Here is a 19,931-nt window from a genome sequence, read left to right as displayed (position 1 = left end):
GTGAGATGGAAGAATTGGAACATAAATAATAACTGCAAGGATTGAAATGCATCAAATATTTTAATATCTCTGCTTTTCCTATAGAAATTATAGCTGGATTACATAATTGGTGAAGCACTTCACTGTAGAAATATTCCAGTTGGTAAATGGAAAAGGAATGTTCAAATGTCACCATTTTGCAACCGCTAGTGAAATAATGCATTTAGGCAATGACCGTCAGTGGCTGATAAAAGAGAAAGAAAGAGGAGCACACATCCGGGTGTTCTGAACCTCCAGATGGAAGTGCACACGCCAAAAAGAACTGATTTTAGTCTGAGCAAGCTTCTAGATCAGCAGTTCTCAAAGTATGGCCTGTAGACACCTGGGAAATCCCTCACACCCTCTTAAGGAAACTGTGAGATCAAACTATTTTCACAGAGATAGTATTTGCCTTTTCCATGTTGACATTTACACTGATAGTAGAGTGAAACTGCTACCCCCTCTGTATGAATCTAGTGGCACCAAATAGTACTAGCAGCTATTAAATTCTTCACGACCACAGGCTCCAGTTAAAATAAAACACAAAACAAACAACAACAAAAAACTAAGAAGGGGCAACTGGGTGACTCAGCCAGTTAAGCACCTGACTCTTAATCTCAGCTCAGGTCTTGATCTCAGGGTCATGAGCTCAAACCTGCCTTGGGCTCCAATGCTGGGTATGAGGGCCCACTTAAAAAAAAAAAAAAGAAAACGAACAAATAAACAAAAACCGTTTTCTTAAGAATGTCCTTGATGGGCATCTGGGCAGCTCAGTTGGTTAAGTGTACGACTAGGTTTCAGCTCAGGTCATGATCTCAAAGTTTATGAGTTTGAGCCCTGCATCTGGCTGCACGCTGACAGTGCTTGAGATTCTCCGTCTCCATCTCTCTCTCTCTCTCTCTCTCTCTCTCTCTCTCTCTCTGTCCCTTCCCCACTCGCACTGTCTCTGTCTCTCGCAAAATAAATAAACCTAAAAAAAAAAGTGTCCTTGATGAAGTAGTAAAGAGCAGTAATTTCAATCTCTGAGTATGTCTTTTTTTTGACATTATCTGCGATGAAATGGGAAGTTAGCATAAAGCACGGGTCATGTGCACTGGCCTAGGGCGGCTGTTTGGAAGCAGAGCGCTTGTGCAAATATGCTGCGATGTACACTAGCTGCTCTTCTCACGGAACACCGTTTCCACTTGAAAGAATGACAAACCATGGTCACTTGGACTTGGAAACGTGGAAGCCGTGTTCCCACAAGTGAACAAAGTAAGGCTTGTCACTTCACAGGAAACCACGGAGAGTGTGTGTGTATTGCCAACAATAAAATTCAAACTTTCAGACATTAGGTTCTGTCCTGCCAGGGGAGGCTGGGAGAGTTAAGGATGTGCACTTGCCTTTTAAAACTCATCTCGAAATAAATGGGCAATAAATTCAAAGACAAAATGTTTGGACAGTGACTCTTCTGTTTCTTTTTTAAAAAATTTTTTTTTTTAATGTTTTATTTATTTCTAGGAGAGAGAGAGAGACAGCGCAAGCAAGGGAGGGTCAGAGAGAGAGGGAGTCACAGACTGAAACAGGCTCCAGCCTCTGAGCTGGCAGTCAGCACAGAGCCCGACGCGGGGCTCGAACCCACGAACCGCGAGATCATAACCTAAGTGAAAGTCGGACGCTCAACCGACTAAGCCACCCAGGTGCCCCTCTTCTGTTTCTATATAAAGGTAGACAAAGTTTCAAGTTGTCTATACCTGGGTTCCCAGAAAACATTAAGATGCGGTAATTTAAACATGAGTCAATAAAGCATTTCTGCTACCACACTGATAATTTTAAGTTATAAAGTATTCATTCTCACCTCCCTCCTAATGTCTCATTTCCTCTTAAACAAGGAGCAATAGATTATGTCCTGACAGCAGCATAAAGCTTCTTTATACAAACCCACAGAAATCTCTGCTTCGCAGTCATATTTGGAGCCCTTATCTAGGAAAGGAAGGCTAAGACAAAGTTTGATGAAATCACAGGCTCTCGTCACCCTCCTGGGGAAACCTCAGGGCTAAAATTTATCTTTCCTTACCACAAAGAGCCATCTTTGTGGCTTTAACTCCCTAGGGAATCCTGACAATCAATCTTGTTCAGGCTCTGTTGCTTTTATCAAATTAAGTTTGAATTAACAGTTCAATGGTTTTATATCCTGATGGGCCCATTATCACACAACTTCAGAGAGATATTAGCTTAGCTCCTTGAGCTGCATTAGGAGTCTATTTTTAATTTCTCTGATACACCCAGGAAAAATCTAAAAGACTACTAAATATTTCCTAAAAAACAAGGGCACACCGGGCGTTTAGTTCATCAACCAGCCGGCCTTCAGTCCCACGCCTCTCGGCTCACACCCCCACACCTTCGGGGCTCCAAAAAATGATCTCTCAGTGCTTCCTGCATCCCACATTCTCTCAAGGCTTCGGCGCACCCTTTCCCTCTTCTAGATCAAGAATTCCTATTCCTCTTTCAAAATACACTTCAAATGAGACTTCCTGAAGCCTTCCCTGGGGTTCTTGCTCCCTCTTCTGGGCTCCTCCAGCAATTTTTATATGCACTTTATAAACAGAATTTACCACAATAGCTTAGAGAAGGTGGTTAAGAGGATGGGCTCTGGTGTCAACTGCTTTGGTTCAAATCCTCGCTGTGCCACTTACTATCTGTACAATTTTAGTCCATTACTTACTCTCTTCAAGCCTCAGTTTGCTACACTGTAAAATGGCAACAAAATTACCTGCCTCTTGGGAAAGTTATAAGGCCTGAGCTAATACATAGGAAAGACATAGTCCAATGCCAGGTACACAGGAAGTTCTCAAATGTAAGCTATTATTAGCACAATGTAGCGAAGTTATTTACCTGTCTTTTTTGTTACACTATCAACTCTCTCAGGATAGTGACTGTTATTTGTTGAATTAATTCAGAGACTATGTCAGAGTGTAATCAAAAATAGTGTGCTAACCATGGGGCTCTCTGCCGTTGGCATGAGAACCCATTTCAGATCCTCTGTCTCTCTTTCTCTCTGCCTCCCCCACTCACGCTGCCTCTCTCTTGCAAAATAAATGAATAAACTTAAAAAATACAGCATGCTCACTTTAAGCCAGGTAATTGCTAGATGTTAGGAATACAAAGATGAGTTAAATCAATTCCTGGCTTTCAAGGATCTTGCAGTCTTGCCTATGCACACAATGTATACATAGAGAGGGCTTCAATGAGTAGACTGAGTTAATATGGGGGCCAGCTACTGTCAATTCTGTTAACAGAATGAGTCATAAGAAATCTGGAAACAACTTCATTTGAATAAATAAGAAACTTACCCCCAAAACTACCAGACCAAGAGCTGATAATAATACTTAATAAAATTCTTAAGACTCAAAAGTACTAGATCATTAGATCTGCAAAAGCTCTGCTAACTCTATTTAGACTAGAACCAGGGGTGGGGGTGTGCCTGAGTGGTTCAGTTGGTTAAGCATCTGACTTCAGCTCAGGTCATGATCTCATGTTTCATGGGTTCAGGCCCCGCGTCAGGCTCTGTGCTGACAGCTGGGAGCCCGGAACCTGCTTTGGGTTCTGTGTCTCCCTCTCTCTCTGCCCCTCCCTTGGTCTTGCTCTGTCTCTGGCTCTGTCTCTCAAAATAAACCTAAAAAAAAAAACAAAACAAACAGAAAAATCTATGTAGAATATTTTAAAACATTCTATTTTTTTCAAATTTAAGCAATAGTTTAATAGAGTAATAAATTCTTGCTATAAAAAGTTAAAACTGATGTTCTCAAGATAATGACTCATCAGATCATTTCATATGTTGTGTTTTTTATCTCTGCAGTCGCCTATGTACACATATCCAGAAATATGTAGCATGTTTTGTGGTTATTAAAAAACTACACAAATGGTATCACATTGTTTACATTACTTTGCATTCTACTGTTGTTACACAGACTCCTATAAATATACAGGCATGTTTCTCGACTCTATTCTCTACACTAAGCTGTGTTCTATTCTTGTGCCAGTTACCACAATGCTTTCATTGCTGTGGTTTTGTGTGTTTTGACGCCTGGAGGTAAAAGTCCAACCTCACTGTCCTTCTGGTTCAAAAATATCTTGATTCTTTACATTTCTGTATGGGAAGTAACTATGAGCTGTGTTTTAGACATCTATGTACCTGGGTTTTCAAGTGTAGACATATCACATCATACCCAATAATACTCTCTTACCACTCTGACACTCCTCTACCTTTAGTACCACCCTTCCCCTTCTCTCTCACAGTATTTTGGGACCAACTTGATCGAATCTGTCATGTGTTGGTCCTTCCCAAGAACCAGCATTTGGTTTTATCAATCAACTTTGTTGTTTTCTAATTCACTGAATTCTGCTCTTACCTTTACCCTGTTTTGTCTTATTTTCAGCCTTTCTTATATCCTAAAAAGAAAATGCACTTAAGGCTATAAATCTTCCTCAGAGATCCATTTATGCACATCCCACAGGTTTAATTTACAGATCTGAACTCTGCAGCGTACTTGTAATTTATTTCCAAATGGTTTACAAGTTCTACTTTATCTTGAAAACAACAAATATTTGGAGATATACTCCTACATTTCCAAATGGAACAAAGTGGTTTTAGCCACTTTATTGTTAATTTCTAATTTTCTTGTGTTATATAGTCCGTGAACGTGGCCTGTATGATTTCAGTCTGGGATATCTTTCCGAGCACTTTCAAACATAGTCAAATTCTGTGACTGTTCCATATGTGTTTTAAAAGCGTCATGAAGATTTGAAAAGTGTTCCTATTTTCTGTTTTATCAACCTTGTTAACTGTGGTACTGTTGGTTTTTGTCTAACTGAAGTGTCCGGATTAAGGAGAAGAACATTTCCGCCTTCATCTAGGACTGCTGTTTCCCCATGGCCACCTGCATCTCGAGCAGTTTGGGAGAAGTACACGTGCTCACAGAAGTTCACGACTTAGGTCTTCTGACCAAGCACCAAGCACACCTCTAAGCAATGCAAAACGTATCTTTTCCTCATGCTACTATGTCTTGGATTCTATTTTATCTGATATTAATATTCTTTCACCGACTTCCTTTTAGCGAGGATTTTGCTGAGTGTCTTTTTCCACTCTTCTGTTTTAAACTTTTCAGTGATATTTTATTTTAGTTATTATCTCTTACTAACAAGTTTAGCTGGATTTTGACTGTTATTTTGATCCCAAGGTGATTTTAACGACTCCCACGTCTGTAATTACGGAGGGTTTACATCTGGGCAGCCATCTCCCATGCTGTCCCTCTGCTCCCGCCATGATGGACTTTGTTCTGACATCACGCCCGCCACATCTGGCTTCAGAGCCTTTGTCTGTGCTGCCCGTCTTCACTCAGGTCTTGGCTGAATGTCCCTTTGCTCTGCACGACCTTTTTTCATGCTGTCTCTTTACTGTGGCTTTTTTTTTCCTTCAATGCCATTATTACCTGCACTGATAGGTCACCTGACCTAATGTCTGTCTCCCTCCCCAATGCCAGCTCCAGGGCAGCGTGGGCCTCATCTGTCTTTTTACCCCTCTTGGCATCCCAGCCACCTTAGACTAAAAGATTACAGTGTGTTTCTGGAAGATTCGTGAGCCAAACTGGATTTAAGCTTACGGCTTTTTGTGGTTTTACAAACGGCAAAATGGGAAGGTCTGAATTTTCCTCAAAGCAACTTTCATTGCTTGCGATCTGTTTACGGACTCTGAAATGCTGATTTTGGAGAATATTTCATTTTCCAGCATCTTTTATTTACACCTTAATCACAATACATATTAAACATTAAAGGAGCCTCTGTTGCTTTTCCAACATGGCAAATAAGGTTATTCAATTTTAGAAATGCAAAAGTGTTCAATTTCAGATGAAAATATGACAGGTTTTTGTCAGTATCCAATTCTACCACTTCTGACAAAATTACTTACTATTTGCCATTTTGGGCAAAAAGTTCACTTCAAAATAGCAATTGCCTTCACAGGAAGAAAGAGAATATCTTTTTCATAATTAAAACCTGTTAAATGTATTAAGTTTCATAGCTAAATACTGTTAAGTGCCTGTTGGGAAATCAGAGCATCTGTAAGAGATTGTTGAGGGAGGCCACATTAGCTAGGCTGACACCCAACCTGCTACAAACTCAGTGAAATTATTCAGAATACTTCCTTCATGCAGAAAATTGGCTCATTCTTCGCCAAATGTCACTTACAAATGGATATTTTCCTTCTTTTCTGTGCGCCTTTGGTAACCCCAGTAGGAGAACAGGAGACGCAAAAGGAAGTAAAAAGGAAATTTTAAGAAATCATGCGATGCTAATAAAATATGAATATGTCCTTATTTCTGAACTTCTATAGTGCCAATAGGAAAGAAAAAAGAAACTCATGTAAAGATATGCTGCACTCTAAAAACCTTCAGACCAGAAGTTAGCAAGTTGTAAGGTGGGTTAGAGCAGACTACTCCGTGCTGTCCCCAGAGACCCTGACTCAGTAAGTCTCCATTTCTAACAAGTTTCCAAGTGATATCAACACTGCTGGTCCGGGGAAGATACTTTAAGAAACTGTTTGTGGCTGTTATTTCAAATGCTTGGTTTGGGGTCAAGGCGAGAGCTACCTAGCAAGAGCATCAAGGCATTAAAAATCATTTTCATTTGATCTCTGGTACTTTTTGAAATAGCAGCTCATGTACACCCCACCGAAACTTTCTTTCATTGCTTGGTTTGAGATTCTCTTAAAAGACAAGCTAAAAATTGAGTCTGTTGAGACTGGACAGTAAAAGAATAAAATTGTATGTGGTAGGATGGGTTGGCTCAGGCACAACGTGGACATATACTCACCCTAAGATTTAGAGCAAGAAGCCCAGTGTCCAATGCCCCTAAATACCAGACATGAATGAAGGGGGCCAAACACTGAGAACCGGACCTAACAAGGGCAGCTGCTGCGCAGCTCCAGACAGGTATGGCCACGTCTTCCACGTTGTCAAAATAAGCCAGTGATCTAACGTTTTATCTAAAAGCTCTCAATTTTCAAACCTGGGCAGCTACTTAAAGGTTTGTAAACACAATACAGGACACACAAAAAGGTCTGTGGGCTGGAAGCTGCCAGCTTACAAGCTCTGTGGAGACGGCGGGCTCAGGACCTCCTCCCGCCTGAGCCAGGTGCCATCCAGGTTGGGCAATGTGCTCACCCACCCGCGGTGCTCACGGCCACTCCCTCCAGCGGTCGCCCACTTCCAGAGGGGGAAGCACGCTCTCAGAGACCTACGAAAGAAAGCCTCTCTGCATAAGCAGCTTGCCCGCCGAAACAAGTTCTCTGCCAGTGATCCTAGTACGGGAAAACTATGGCAGAGGGAAGAGAATTCTTCAAACACTGGAACTACCAATCCAAAAATAATGATTAAAGTGATTGGAATTTCAGGATCACTAACTTTTATCAAAGGAAAGGACATTACACCTAGGAATACAGAGTTGAGGATTCTGAAGCTTTCTGTCACGATGATGGCATCTGGTATCCGGAAGTCATTTCATCTTTGCCTAGAGACTCACTCAACTGAGAAAATCAGTCCTTACAAATATGCTGAAGGCAGCTGCGTGGGCAACACAGAATCGCAAAAATAATTCAAATCTCACGAGTCTACTAATAAATGAGTGAATGGCCGATAGTAATGGTAATAAGGCACATGAAGTGGGGCTCTAACAGGGCTTCAGTGACTCAACAGTAAAACAGCCTCAAGTGGGTTTTTCTGGTCCTCAAATGATCTCTGTCTCCATTAGCACAAACTATGACATTCCTGCTATTGTACAACGGTAGAAGTTACGTATGGGAGACAGAGGTCATTACCTCGAGGCCAGTGAGTAGGAGGGCGGAAAGCCAGGACCAGAAAGGCCTCCCAGAATCCAATCACAGTGCCCAGTCTGAGTTCTTTTATAGGCAACATCAGAATCATGACAGAATTTAAGAGTGTAAAAGGTAAAAATCCCCAAAGAGGAAATTCTTTTCTAAAAATATTCAAAAAAGGAATGCAGACTCCTTAGCTTACTTCCCCCCCAATTTTTTTTATTGCCTCTGCTCATTAAATCTCTGTGAACATTAACACGTGTCTGTGGTTGAGGGAGAATGTTCCACTGCAGAGAAAGGAAAAACACACCCAGTTTTTCATAAGAAACTTTGGAACAATTTAATATTCATACTCAGGCAACGTTCAGAATAATCCTCTCAGAGAACCTAAAATTAGGATAATGGTTAGCAAAACAGCAAAGATACTACCAACCAGCATGAACTCCTGTGTAATTCTTAAATATAAAGTCGCGATCCCAAATCAACTGGGAATGTGCGTCCTTACTCGATGAGGATTTCTTTCACCATTAATAATTCCAAGCTCGACAAAAAGACAAATGGCAAAGTGAATAAAGGATTTCTAAAGCAAAGAAGATGCCACCAACTGGGAGCCCCAGACCTGCTCTGATGTCAGCCAGGATGTTGTTTCAAGCTCATGAGGCCCTCAGCCTGATGGCCAGAGGCCCTCACTGCACGAGAAAATGCTCTAGTGCTTTCGGTGACATGACAGAACAGGATGTGCGCTGTGGCAAACAACTGCCCAGCAGACAGAACCACTTACTCCGCGTACTACTTACAAACTCATAGTCTCCATCCTGCGGCACTTTCCAATCTGAGGAGTTCCTCAGCGGGCTGGGTACACTTTTGCCAAAGCTGTTTATCTGATTTTCCTTTTCTTTTTGTTCAAAGTATTCAAGGAACGATGGTTTTGCAGGCTGCATGGTCTCATCCCTTCCTGAAAACCAAGAACAATGAAAGGAGAAAAATGGTATCTTCGACCTCAGATAAGTTTAATGGACACCATCCATCTCCAGACGGCCTTCATTCAGCCTGTGTGTCAGTTGCTTTTTTAGAGAAGGACCCTCAGGAGAATCTAGTGAAAACCACAGGGAAATGCACAAAAGCTTCTCATGGAATTCCAGAGGATGATGACCCCTCTCAAATACATGCAAATATTTCCCCAGGGCCCCTTTTTCTAGATGGAGAGACTTGGGTGATGGAATGACTCCGAGTAAGACACAAGTAGTATTTTGGGGGTCTCCAATGGCAAAACGTTCCTGTAACATTTAGACTGCAAACAGAGAAGCAGGCAAAATATTTACTTATCATCTACATATACAACATCTTCTAGAGCCAACGGAGTAAAGAGAAGGGGGATAACACAGAAGGGTGACTCCCCTTTGATAAACTCATGATCCGACTGGACTAGTAAGAGAAACATGCATGACAAAGCAAATAGAAGTAAATCATAATCCATCCACTCTGGGAAATATTATGTAACTTTTATAATCTTATTTATAAATGGCTTACAATAAGGCCAAAAGTTAAAGACAGGATACAATATTATAGGTACAGTATGATCTTAACTCTATAAAATCATATATGTAGGAAGAAGAAAAAAAGACCGGAAGAAAACACACCAAAATGTTTACAGGATTTGTCTCTCATAGTAGATCTCAAGATCTCACAGAGGGATCTTGCAAGCTGGTGTGGTCAGGGAGGACGGGTAGAGGGGGGTTTTGGCCGGGCCCCAAACATCCCTGAGGGAAGAATCTGCACTTAGGTAGCAGGGCCGTTATAGAGCAAAGCGGAGTCGGCAGGTATGAGCAGCGGTTGCCATAGAGAGCAGAAATCAGCAGTCACTAGTTAGTAACAAGGGCAAAAAGCAAAACTGTACCTGGCATGACGTAACAACATAGCTAGCTGCATGTACCTACTTCACACGTCAAAGTAATTTGTGCTTCTAATTAATATTCTAATACCGAGAGGTGCAAAAGTTTTTTCCCAGTGCTTTCCACGAACATGCTGGGTTTATACTGCCCTTTCCCCGGGTAACCAGGAAAAAAGACCAGAAAGTTCAAAGCCTTAGGAAGTGGATGGGAGGGATGCCTGGGTGGCTCAGTCAGTTAAGCATCTAACTCCTCATCTTGGCTCAGGTCATGATCTCATGATTCACAAGTTCGAGCCCAATGTGGGGCTCTGCAAAGACAGCATAGAGCCTGCTTGGAGTTCCCTCTCTCTCTCTCTCTGCCTCATCTCATTCATGCTGTCTCTATATATAAATAAAGAAATAAGTAAACTTAAAAAATTCTTTAAAAATTAAGAAGTGGTTGGGGAGGGGTCGCTTGCTAGTGTTTCTCTCCTAGACACATACCTGTGCCCCATCAACCTCATCTCCCAATGCCTGCCTGGTCCAGTGTCAAGCCGGCACCCTGACTGCCTCTCGGATGTTTGTCATCTCACTTTACCTTTGCCAAGTTCAAGAGCAGCCAAGCCCAGATTTGCCCACTTCCAGATGCTGCCCAAAGCCTACTTCACTGGTGCCTCCTCACTTATGAGGAATTACACATGATATTTAACTAAGATTGGTTAAGGATTATGTGGTGAGTGTGTGTGTTGTTTGGTCTGTTCAAGGTACCACATTAACGGCTTTTCACGCTTAATTTATTGAATTTTTGAGTTAAACTTAAGGTATTATTTCATAATCTACTTCTGAAGGGACTACAACAAAATAAAACTTGTAGAAGCAGAGGTGTTTTGGATTTGCCAACAAGTACTTTTGATCAGGCTGCTCCTCTGGGACCAGAAACAACTATGCGGCAGCCTCCACACAATCCCACAGAGAGAAAAAGAGTATTTCCAGAGCCTCCTGGAGCCACGCAACCGTCACAGTGCTAGTGACAGCGGTCACACACAGTATACAGTGTCCCTTAATATAGAATCTCATGGCACATACAGCATACGGTGTCCTTTCATATGTCCTGTCTAGACAGTCCAATCAGCTGACCAGGACAGGAAGTCCTGAAACAAAATAGAGAGCCCAGATGGCTTCCAAACAACTAGACAGTTATTTGGAAAAACACGGAGTTGGATCCACACTTCACATCTTAAACCAGGAAAACTCCAAATGGTAAAAGCTTCGATGGTAAGAATGGAAACCATAAGTACTATGAGAAAACTTGTGTGAATGCATTTAAAACCTAGGTGTGGAAGGGGCGCCTGGGTGGCTCAGCCCATTAGGTGTCTGACTTTTGGCTCAGGGTGATGATCTCATGGTTCGTGAGTTCAAGCCCTGTGTTGGTCTCTGTGCTGACAGCTCAGAGCCGGAGCCTTCTTCGGATTCTGTGTCTCCTTCCCTTTCTGCCTTTCTCTTGCTCCTGCATGTGTGCTCTCTGTCTCTCTCTCAAAAAAAAAAAAAAAAAAAAAAAATATATATATATATATATTTATATTTAAAAAACTATCCTGATTCTATGTCTCCCTCTCTCTCTGCCCCTCCTCTGGTCACTCTCTCTCTCAAAATGAATAAGTAAACTTAAAAAAAAAAACCTCCCTATCCTGGGGTTCAAAGACCCAGATTTTGGTCCAAACATAAAATCCTGGGAGCACCATAGGTTCCAATCTACGAAAAGAGGCCCCTGGACCATTATTTCCCACTTTCCTTTACAGCTCAGAAAATTTCCTAGTTCTATGAGTTGACAGTAACTTATGAAAACATATTTACGCTCAGTTACTGATAACCAGTCAAAAGATGCTCTTATCTCCAGAGGGATTATCACACTTGATAACCTCTAATCTAAAATATGCCACAGCTTAGAGGTGTACGGGCATAAACCAAAGACCAGACCAAAGCAAAAAGTAGTTAGGGCTCAACAAATACTTGTGACAAGACAGTCTCTGACTCTGAATTTTTTGTTGTTGTTGTTGTTAGTAGGGTTTTTTTGGAGGTGGGGGTGGGGAGCAGGTATCTTTTTTAAAACAGATGGAAGAGGTGACCACATTTTCCTTGGCCCGAATTGTATACAATGTTGGTTATAAAAATGTTCTATATAAATAAAGCTGAAGTGGGGCGCCTGGGTGGCTTAGTCGGTTGAGCGTCCGACTTTCGCTCAGGTCATGATCTCGCGGTTCGTGGGTTTGAGCCCCGCGTCGGGCTCTGTGCTGACTGCCGGCTCAGAGCCTGGAGCCTGTTTCAGTCTGTGACTCCCTCTCTCTCTGACCCTCCCCTGCTCATGCTGTCTCTCTCTCTCTCCTAGAAATAAATAAAAAACATTAAAAAAAATTAAAAAAAAAAAAAAAGCTGAAGACATGAATGAATCAACTGGTAGGAGAAGCCAAGTCTACCGGCAGGAAACAGCATGCACTCAAAAAAGAGAAAGGGTTAGGTGTATTTGTGATTCCTGAACTTAGTGCTTCCAGAAACTGACCGCCTGCATCACAATATTCCTCCCTTATGTGTTACGGTGCTTCGTGTGTTAATACGGAGCAGTGAGCACTCCTGTTGTGACCAACATTTTCTTACTAACACCGTAATTAAATTATAGCACCTGTCTCACTCTGATTTTCTAGACTGGTAATTCTCAGGAAACAGATCTGTACTTCTGTAATAGTTAGTATCTTGGATAAAATGTTTGCAACAAATGGCCATGATGATTCCCTCCCAGTGTCCTCACCCGTTGGTAATTCCCTCCCACAGTGACCTGGGCTTGGCCATGGGACTCCCTTTGGTCACTGAAACACAAGCAACCTTATAAGCAGGGGTGTGAGAAATGTTTGTGTGGCCCGCTACCATGCAAATGATGCTGAGTGAGCCTGCTGGATGGCAAAATACCATGTGGCAAGGGACCCTAGTCAACAGACTGTTTTAGTTGAGGCCTTCATAAGTCAGGCAGCCCCGGCCGCTATCACACCTCTGGCCACTAACTTTTGGGAGGTAGCTATACTCATCCCTGTACCACCAACACTTAAGTTTTGAAGTGGTTTGTTACACAGTAAAAACTAACTGGGATGGTGTCTGTCTGCCTCTCTCTCCCTCACACACTACTCAATTCAATTAAGATTTACTGAATAACTTCCAAGTTTCAGGCATTTTCCTAGGTACTTTTGCATGACGGTCCTATCCAAACTTCATAAACATCTGTAAATGAAGCAGGAGGGAGGAGGGCCCACATTTATTAGGCACCGAGTAGTAGACGATCTATCATTTCACTTAACCCTCAAATCTTCTGAGGTATGTATTATTATTTCCACCTTACGGGTTAGAAATCTGCTTAAGATTACGTAGCTATCCCAAGGGTGGGATATGAACCCTGATCGTCAGTTTAAGTCTGGTGAGTTGCGTCTCATACTGCAAATTCTCTAAAATCGAAATGAAAATTCCTGACATGTCAGAACTGCCATTAAGGTGAGTGTCGAAAGACTAAGGGAATGGAATTTTCCCAGTAACCTTATCTTTGGACTTCTCTTTTAGCACTCCTGAGCTGGATAATCAAGTGTGCTGGACAACAGCCTGTCAGTACTGAAAAGCCTAAGAGAATGAGTCCAAACTGATTAAAGGCAATGCTGTCCCCAGGGCTGGTGGGCTTTTTGTTTCGATGTGAGCTGGGGTATTTTTTCAGATGTATCCCAGGAAATGAAGACGTTCCGCTGAATGATAATTCCAGAAACCTGAAGCCGTTGGGAGAACAGACTGAGCAGAAAAGTCAAACTTTCTAAGTGGCCATCACTTGCTCGGATTCTTTGATCTGAGGCAGGAACTGCATGATTCCTGTACTATGACTGACCCATTTTTCTTTGTAAGCAGCATCTGGCAAGCTCAATGGACAATCTGTCTAAGCTCACAGACTGGGGGTGAATTTGTAAACAACCATATCCCATATTTATTTTTCTTTGAAAAATGCTATATAAAAGCAGAAAGACCTAACAACCCAATGCCCATCAACTGAAAAATGGATACATCAAATATGGAATCGCTATACAATGGAATTTTATTCAGCAAGAATGAAATACTGATACATAATACATGGGTGAAGCCTAAAAGCATTATGCTAAGCGAAAAGAGCCAGTCACGAGAGGCTGCATATTCTATGCCTACATATGAAACGTTCAGAATAGGCAAATCTGCAGAGACAGAAAGCAGATGAGCTGCCCAGGCCCGTGGGGTAAGTGGGTGGGATGGCACGTGACTGCTAATGGATACGGAGTTTCTTCTAGGGGCGATCAAAATTCTCTAAAATGAGAGTGTCAATGAAACAGGGGATTATCCATACAATGGAATCATTCAGCCACAAAAAGGAATGACGTGCTGATACAGGCTACACCACGGACGAACCTTGAAAACATTAAGAGGAAGAAGCTGGACACAAAGGCCACATTCTGTAGGATTCCATTTAGATAAAATGTCCAGACAAGGCAAATCCATAGAGGCAGAAAGCAGATGATGATTGCCTGCGGATGGGGGCACGGGGTAATACGAAATGACTGCTAACAGCACTGTGGTTTGGGGGGCAGTGAAGAGAATGTCTGGAATTCAACAGTGGCTATGGTTGCACAACGTTGTTAATGTACTGAAAAGCCACAGAATTGTAACTTTCAAATGGTCAATTTTATAATATAAGAATTATATCTCAGTTAAAAAAAATACATCTTAAAAAATTAGATTGTGATGATGGCTGCAAAACTCTGTAAATATACCAAAACCCATTGAATTGTATACTTTAAATGAGTAAATTACATGGTATGTGAAGTATATTATCAATAACTCAATTTTAGGGGTGTCAGGGTGGCTCAGCTGGTAAAGTGTCCAACTCTTGATTTAGGTTCAGGTCGTGATCTCCGCTCAGGTCATGATCTCATTGTTGTGAGATTAAGCCCTGCATCGGGCTCCACGCCAGTCACGGAGCCTACTTAAGATTCTCTCTCTCTCTCTTCTTCTACCCCTCCCCTGCTCACACACCTGCACGCATATCCTCTCTCAAAAAAAATTTTTTTTTAAACTAGAGATTAAAAAACATAATTAAAAAAAGAAGGACCTCTTTCCTCTACAGTTTATTTTTATTTCTAGATTCATTTGAGCTATGACACAATGCCAGGGGAGTCATGAATGGGAAAGAGATTGACAAAAGGCTGAAGCCCATCTTTTCCTATGGAATGACCACCTACTAGACATTAAACTAAATTTATGCCCTTTCATTTTTATGTTCATTTTTAAGACTGTCATTAAGTAAACCATAATGGTCACTACTCTGCCCTTAATTTCTTCAATAATAATTCTATTCTACTTTAACAGGAATATATTCTGTTTAAATTAGAGAAGTACCAGAGCCTGCATTTTCTTCTCTGTTTCACACATGAATATTTGCAAGGAAAAAACTCAAGTAATCTCTCAAATGTTTTCTTCTGGCATGGAATAAAATGACTTATCGGAGGGTTGTCTGTTTTGGTTTTTAATCTGACCTTTATTACATTTCGGTTTTTGTGTGGTTTTTGTTTTTGTTACTAGGCACCTAAGTATCTTCCACATATTAACTCATTTCATTACACAAGTTATTATCCAAGTTTCTATGTCTGGCCATAAATATTCCTTTGCATGCTCTTTGAAATCACTGAGAATTGCTGGAATCATAAATTAGAAGATTCCCTGGAGTCCAAATGGAGAATCTCTTCTAGTTAATCAATTTTGCCAATTGTCTCTATGTACATCGACGTGACTCCCAAGCAGTGGTACTTAGCTCTTTAAGTCTGGTGAGCTGCCATGTATCTATTCAAAGAAATCTAAATCCAAATTTCAAAGAGTTACTAACTAGAGCAAAAGAGGTACACATCTAAAAAGATATAGATGGTTAACAAGTGAGAAGATCCATACGCTGGTTATTATAAAAACTTCCCTTTGGGGCGCCTGGGTGGCTTAGTCGGTTGAGCGTCCGACTTTCGCTTAGGTCATGATCTCGCGGTTCGTGGGTTCAAGCCCCGCGTCGGGCTCTGTGCTGACTGCTGGCTCAGAGCCTGGAGCCTGTTTCAGTCTGTGACTCCCTCTCTCTCTGACCCTCCCCTACTCACGCTGTCACTCTCTCTCTCCTAGAAATAAATAAATAAAACAAACAAACAAACAAAAAAACTTCCCTTTTCCAGTCTTCTCAAGCTCCAAATCATCCACTGACTCTTCTAATAAGCCACTTTGTCCTGTCGCTTTTCTGATCAAAATGTCTTTATATTACCCTATTACCAACAGTAATTACCAAGTTCAAACTTCTCAGCGTGGCACTCAAGGTTCTCCAGCATCCGGTCAAAATCCACTTCAGCCCAAGTGAATATTCAATGTATATGTTTATTTTCTGACTTTGCACCTGCCTAAAATAGCCTCCCTCGGCCTCTCTGTGCACCTAAGTTCTTGCTTTCCTTCTCACAAAACCTTTAATACTTGTCTGTACCACTTACCCAGCATTTTGCCTCGTTACATTACCTGCATACATAAGTTATGGCCACATATAAGGAACTACAAGGAACAGTTACAGTACAGCAGGTACTCCATAAGTATTAGACAATGATGATGACAAATGTCATCTTTCCCTTATAACCTATAAATTCCTGGTCAGCAGCAAATGACTCCTTTGGTTTTTGTACACGAAACAGTCATGACACATTGTGACTACCTAATAAATACTTCTTGGTTGGCATTAAATATTTATGGTGAAAAATCCTGATTCCAAATTGATATTTTTTAGAGCATAGTTATGAGAATCATCTACTTTTTCTATATAAATCCATTGAAATTGATTAATGCATCTCCATTTCTTTGCTGATTAAGAGTAAGCAAGTCAGAACAGCTTAGAGCACCAGAAAATACATTCCCCCAATCAGTCAAAACTGATTTATCTGCCTCTTAAGCATGAAAGCCAAAGTATATCTCTTAGGATTCATTTTCCCTTGTTCTTCATTACTCTCGCGCTACTGCTCTCTCTTGGAAAATACATTTCCCCCATGGGTATTCTTGACCCTCTCTCCTTTTACCAATTTAACTATAATGGAGCACCTTATCTTCCCAAAACTATAGGCCTTGAGCCCTTCACCCAAGCTACACTGATATCTGGCATTTTCACATCCTAATATGTGGCCTGGCAGGGTGTTTTGAATGAATTTTCAGGCACCACGTGTCTTTTGACTCATCCCAATAGAATCAAGAACGCGAATGCTTTCCAAAGATAAAACTGAGCCCAACATCTGGACAGAATTAGAAAAACTGCACAAACAATTAGGATTTTGTCTCCACTGTAGCAGGATGACCTTGAAGTATTTTATAAGATAATTTTTTAAAGTTTATTGATTTTGAGATAAGTAATTAAGTTTATTTATTTTGAGAGAGAAAGCACAAGTCAGGGAGGGGCAGAGAGAGGGAGAGAATCCCAAGCAGGCTCCATGCTGTCCCCACAGAGCCCAGTGTAGGGCTTGAGCCCACAAACTGAGATCATGACTAGAGTTGAAGTCAGATGTTTAACCGACTGAGCCACCCAAGCGCCCCTGACCTCGGAATATTTGTGCAACTGTGAGAAAAGTCTAAGGACCAAGATGTCTGCTCTTCTAACTTAAATCCCACCCAGGAGAAAGATTCTGATAAATGCACAGAGAACCAAAGCAATTATCTTTCAGGGATAGAAAAAAATCCAGTCAGTAAAAATTCCACAGGATTAAGGTTAACAGTTTGAAACTTAACAAAGGAAGCTTCAGGTGGATCCAAAGTCTACCCTTCTTTAAAGTCTGCCATCTTGTATTTTGAGCTATTTAACAGATTCTCAAAATACCTTTATCTTATTGCTGAGGAATGTGAAACATGCACACTCATTCACTCACTCTTTCTCTCTCCCCCCTCAGCACATTTTTAAAACATTACTGAAATCTTCCTTTAGTTCAACCATTTTCATATCAGTGCTCAGACAGGTGGCACTTACAAAACACCGATACCAAGAAATGAAAACATAAAAACATAAAGAAATACAACTAGCAAGAGAAAAGGAATTAGGATGCAGAAAAGTAGCCCTTGCTGAAGGAACTTTTAGGTCCAATTAAAAAGCCACTGTCATTCATTCATTAAAAGACTCATAAACCTACATGACTCACCATTTTGTAACATTTACGTTCTAAGCATTTTCCATACGTTATTCCATATCTAATCTTACCAACTCTACAAAGTAGGAACTTTTAGGCCCCATTTTTTCAGACTAGGAAACTGAGGCTCAAAAAAGAAAGTGACTTGCCAAAGTTGAATGAAGTTTATAAGATTCTGAGCGAGTTTCAAAGCAAAGGCTCTCATTCCAAAAATTAATGTTCTTTCCATGATCCCTTTTTTCTTTCTTATCCTAACAGAGATACATTTCTAACAAAGTGTTAGCTTTGGTACGTATAACTATACCAATGCATGTGTGGAACTCTCAGACTATGCTGTGAGTGGCAAAGACACATGAACACTTAACATTCTCTGACAATAGTTTTAAAGAAATTGCGCAGTAAGGCTATTGTGGTAAAAGAAGTGTTAAAACGCACGCAGTACATTATGTCCTATTTACATGCCATCATCGGAGCTGGGGAGAATGAGATGGAGAACACACAAGGGAGGCAATGTTGAAACAACTGCCTCCAAACCGCTGCAGGTGTAAAGAAACTAGGCTGTGAGTCAAGAATTTCCAACTCAGGCAGCTCCGAAATTGGATCTGATGGTGTTGAAATAAAATCATTTCAACAAGAGCCTGGACTTTGGTTTTAACATGAGGAAACTTATGGCAACAATAGGGGCCTTCATGAGACTTAGGAATTTCTGGGGAACTACAAACACACAGTGTTTGCCTCACATAATGCTAACACAGTAATTTGCCCACAACATGCTTCTGAGTTGTCCTAACTAATTTATGCCACTCACTTTAAAATCCTATGTCCAGGAGATTAATGTGGCCATTGCTCTAGAATAAAAATTAGAAATTTATGAATGATGTTCAAGTTTTAAATAGAAATCACCCACTTACTCCCTTTCAGAGTCTCCTTGGACCGCCTAAGGATTGAAAAGATTGAATCCACTGACTCAAGCCTTTCAAACAAAAATGCTCACTACCACCTCTACTATTCTATACTCTACTGGAGGTCTTGGTAAGAAAGAAAAATATAGGGGCGCCTGGGTGGCTTAGTCGGTTAAGCGTCCAACTTTCGCTTAGGTCATGATCTCGCGGTTCGTGGGTTTGAGCCTGTTTCAGAGTCTGTGACTCCCTCTCTCTCTGACCCTCCCCTGCTCACGCTGTCTCTCTCTCTCTCTCTCCTAGAAGTAAATAAAACGTTAAAAAAAGAAAGAAAGAAAGAAAGAAAGAAAGAAAGAAAGAAAGAAAGAAAGAAAGAAAGAAAAATATATAAGGATCGGTAGCGACTGGATGGCTCAGTCGGTTAAGTGTCCGACTCTTGATTTCAGCTCCAGTCATGATCTCACAGTTCGCGAGTTTGAGTCCCATCTCAGACTCTACACTAATAGCATACAGCCTGCTTGGGATTCCTTCTGTCTCTGTCATTCCCCTACTCATGCTGTCTCTCTCTCAAATAAACCTAAAAAAATTAAAATAAAATAATATATACATGGATCAAAAGGGAAGAACTAAGATTGACTTTTGTGTAGTCAATGTGGAAACATATTAGATAAAAACTAAACAGAGGCAACAAAAGCTATAAACTGCCATTATTAATATTTACTTTGATACACATATAACAGTCTCCAAGTCAGTTCACCCAAAATTTTAAGTTTTATTTTTAAAATTTATTTAATTAGTTGGTTAGGGCCATTTTAGCTGATGAAAGCTGCAAAATTACATCACACAAATTTTGTTCAAAATTTCTGCATCATACCATGCTGCAGAAAGAAAACATCAGTTCTCGTGAAGGTCTACTGAGAAACCTGGGACGAGAGAGGAAAAAAGTTGAAACTATTTTGAGACGTTCTGGCAGATTCTACTCTTACTTGAACTTTGCCAAGTATGAGGTGTCCAATTTCCTACCTAAAGAAAATAAGGACACTGTCCTAGTGTTGCTGCGCTTA

General features: G+C 41.0%; 1 protein-coding gene across 4 annotated transcripts in view; it reads right to left on the bottom strand.

Annotated features, from left to right (window-relative positions):
* The window catches only part of STK4 (serine/threonine kinase 4), a 90,274-nt gene that overhangs the window by 30,924 nt on the left and 39,419 nt on the right, over positions 1-19,931 (bottom strand). For all 4 annotated transcript variants that reach the window (XM_039248470.1, XM_039248471.1, XM_039248473.1 and 1 more), the window contains one exon: positions 8,665-8,822. In XM_039248470.1, the coding sequence (XP_039104401.1) occupies positions 8,665-8,822 (158 nt within the window). The remainder of the gene's footprint in view (positions 1-8,664; positions 8,823-19,931) is intronic.

The sequence above is a fragment of the Hyaena hyaena genome, unplaced genomic scaffold (genome assembly GCF_003009895.1).
Source record: "Hyaena hyaena isolate Hyena2069 unplaced genomic scaffold, ASM300989v1 scaffold_312, whole genome shotgun sequence".
Lineage (NCBI taxonomy): Eukaryota > Metazoa > Chordata > Mammalia > Carnivora > Hyaenidae > Hyaena > Hyaena hyaena.
Note: the sequence above shows the minus strand (reverse complement) of the source record. Positions and strands in the feature narration are given on the sequence as shown.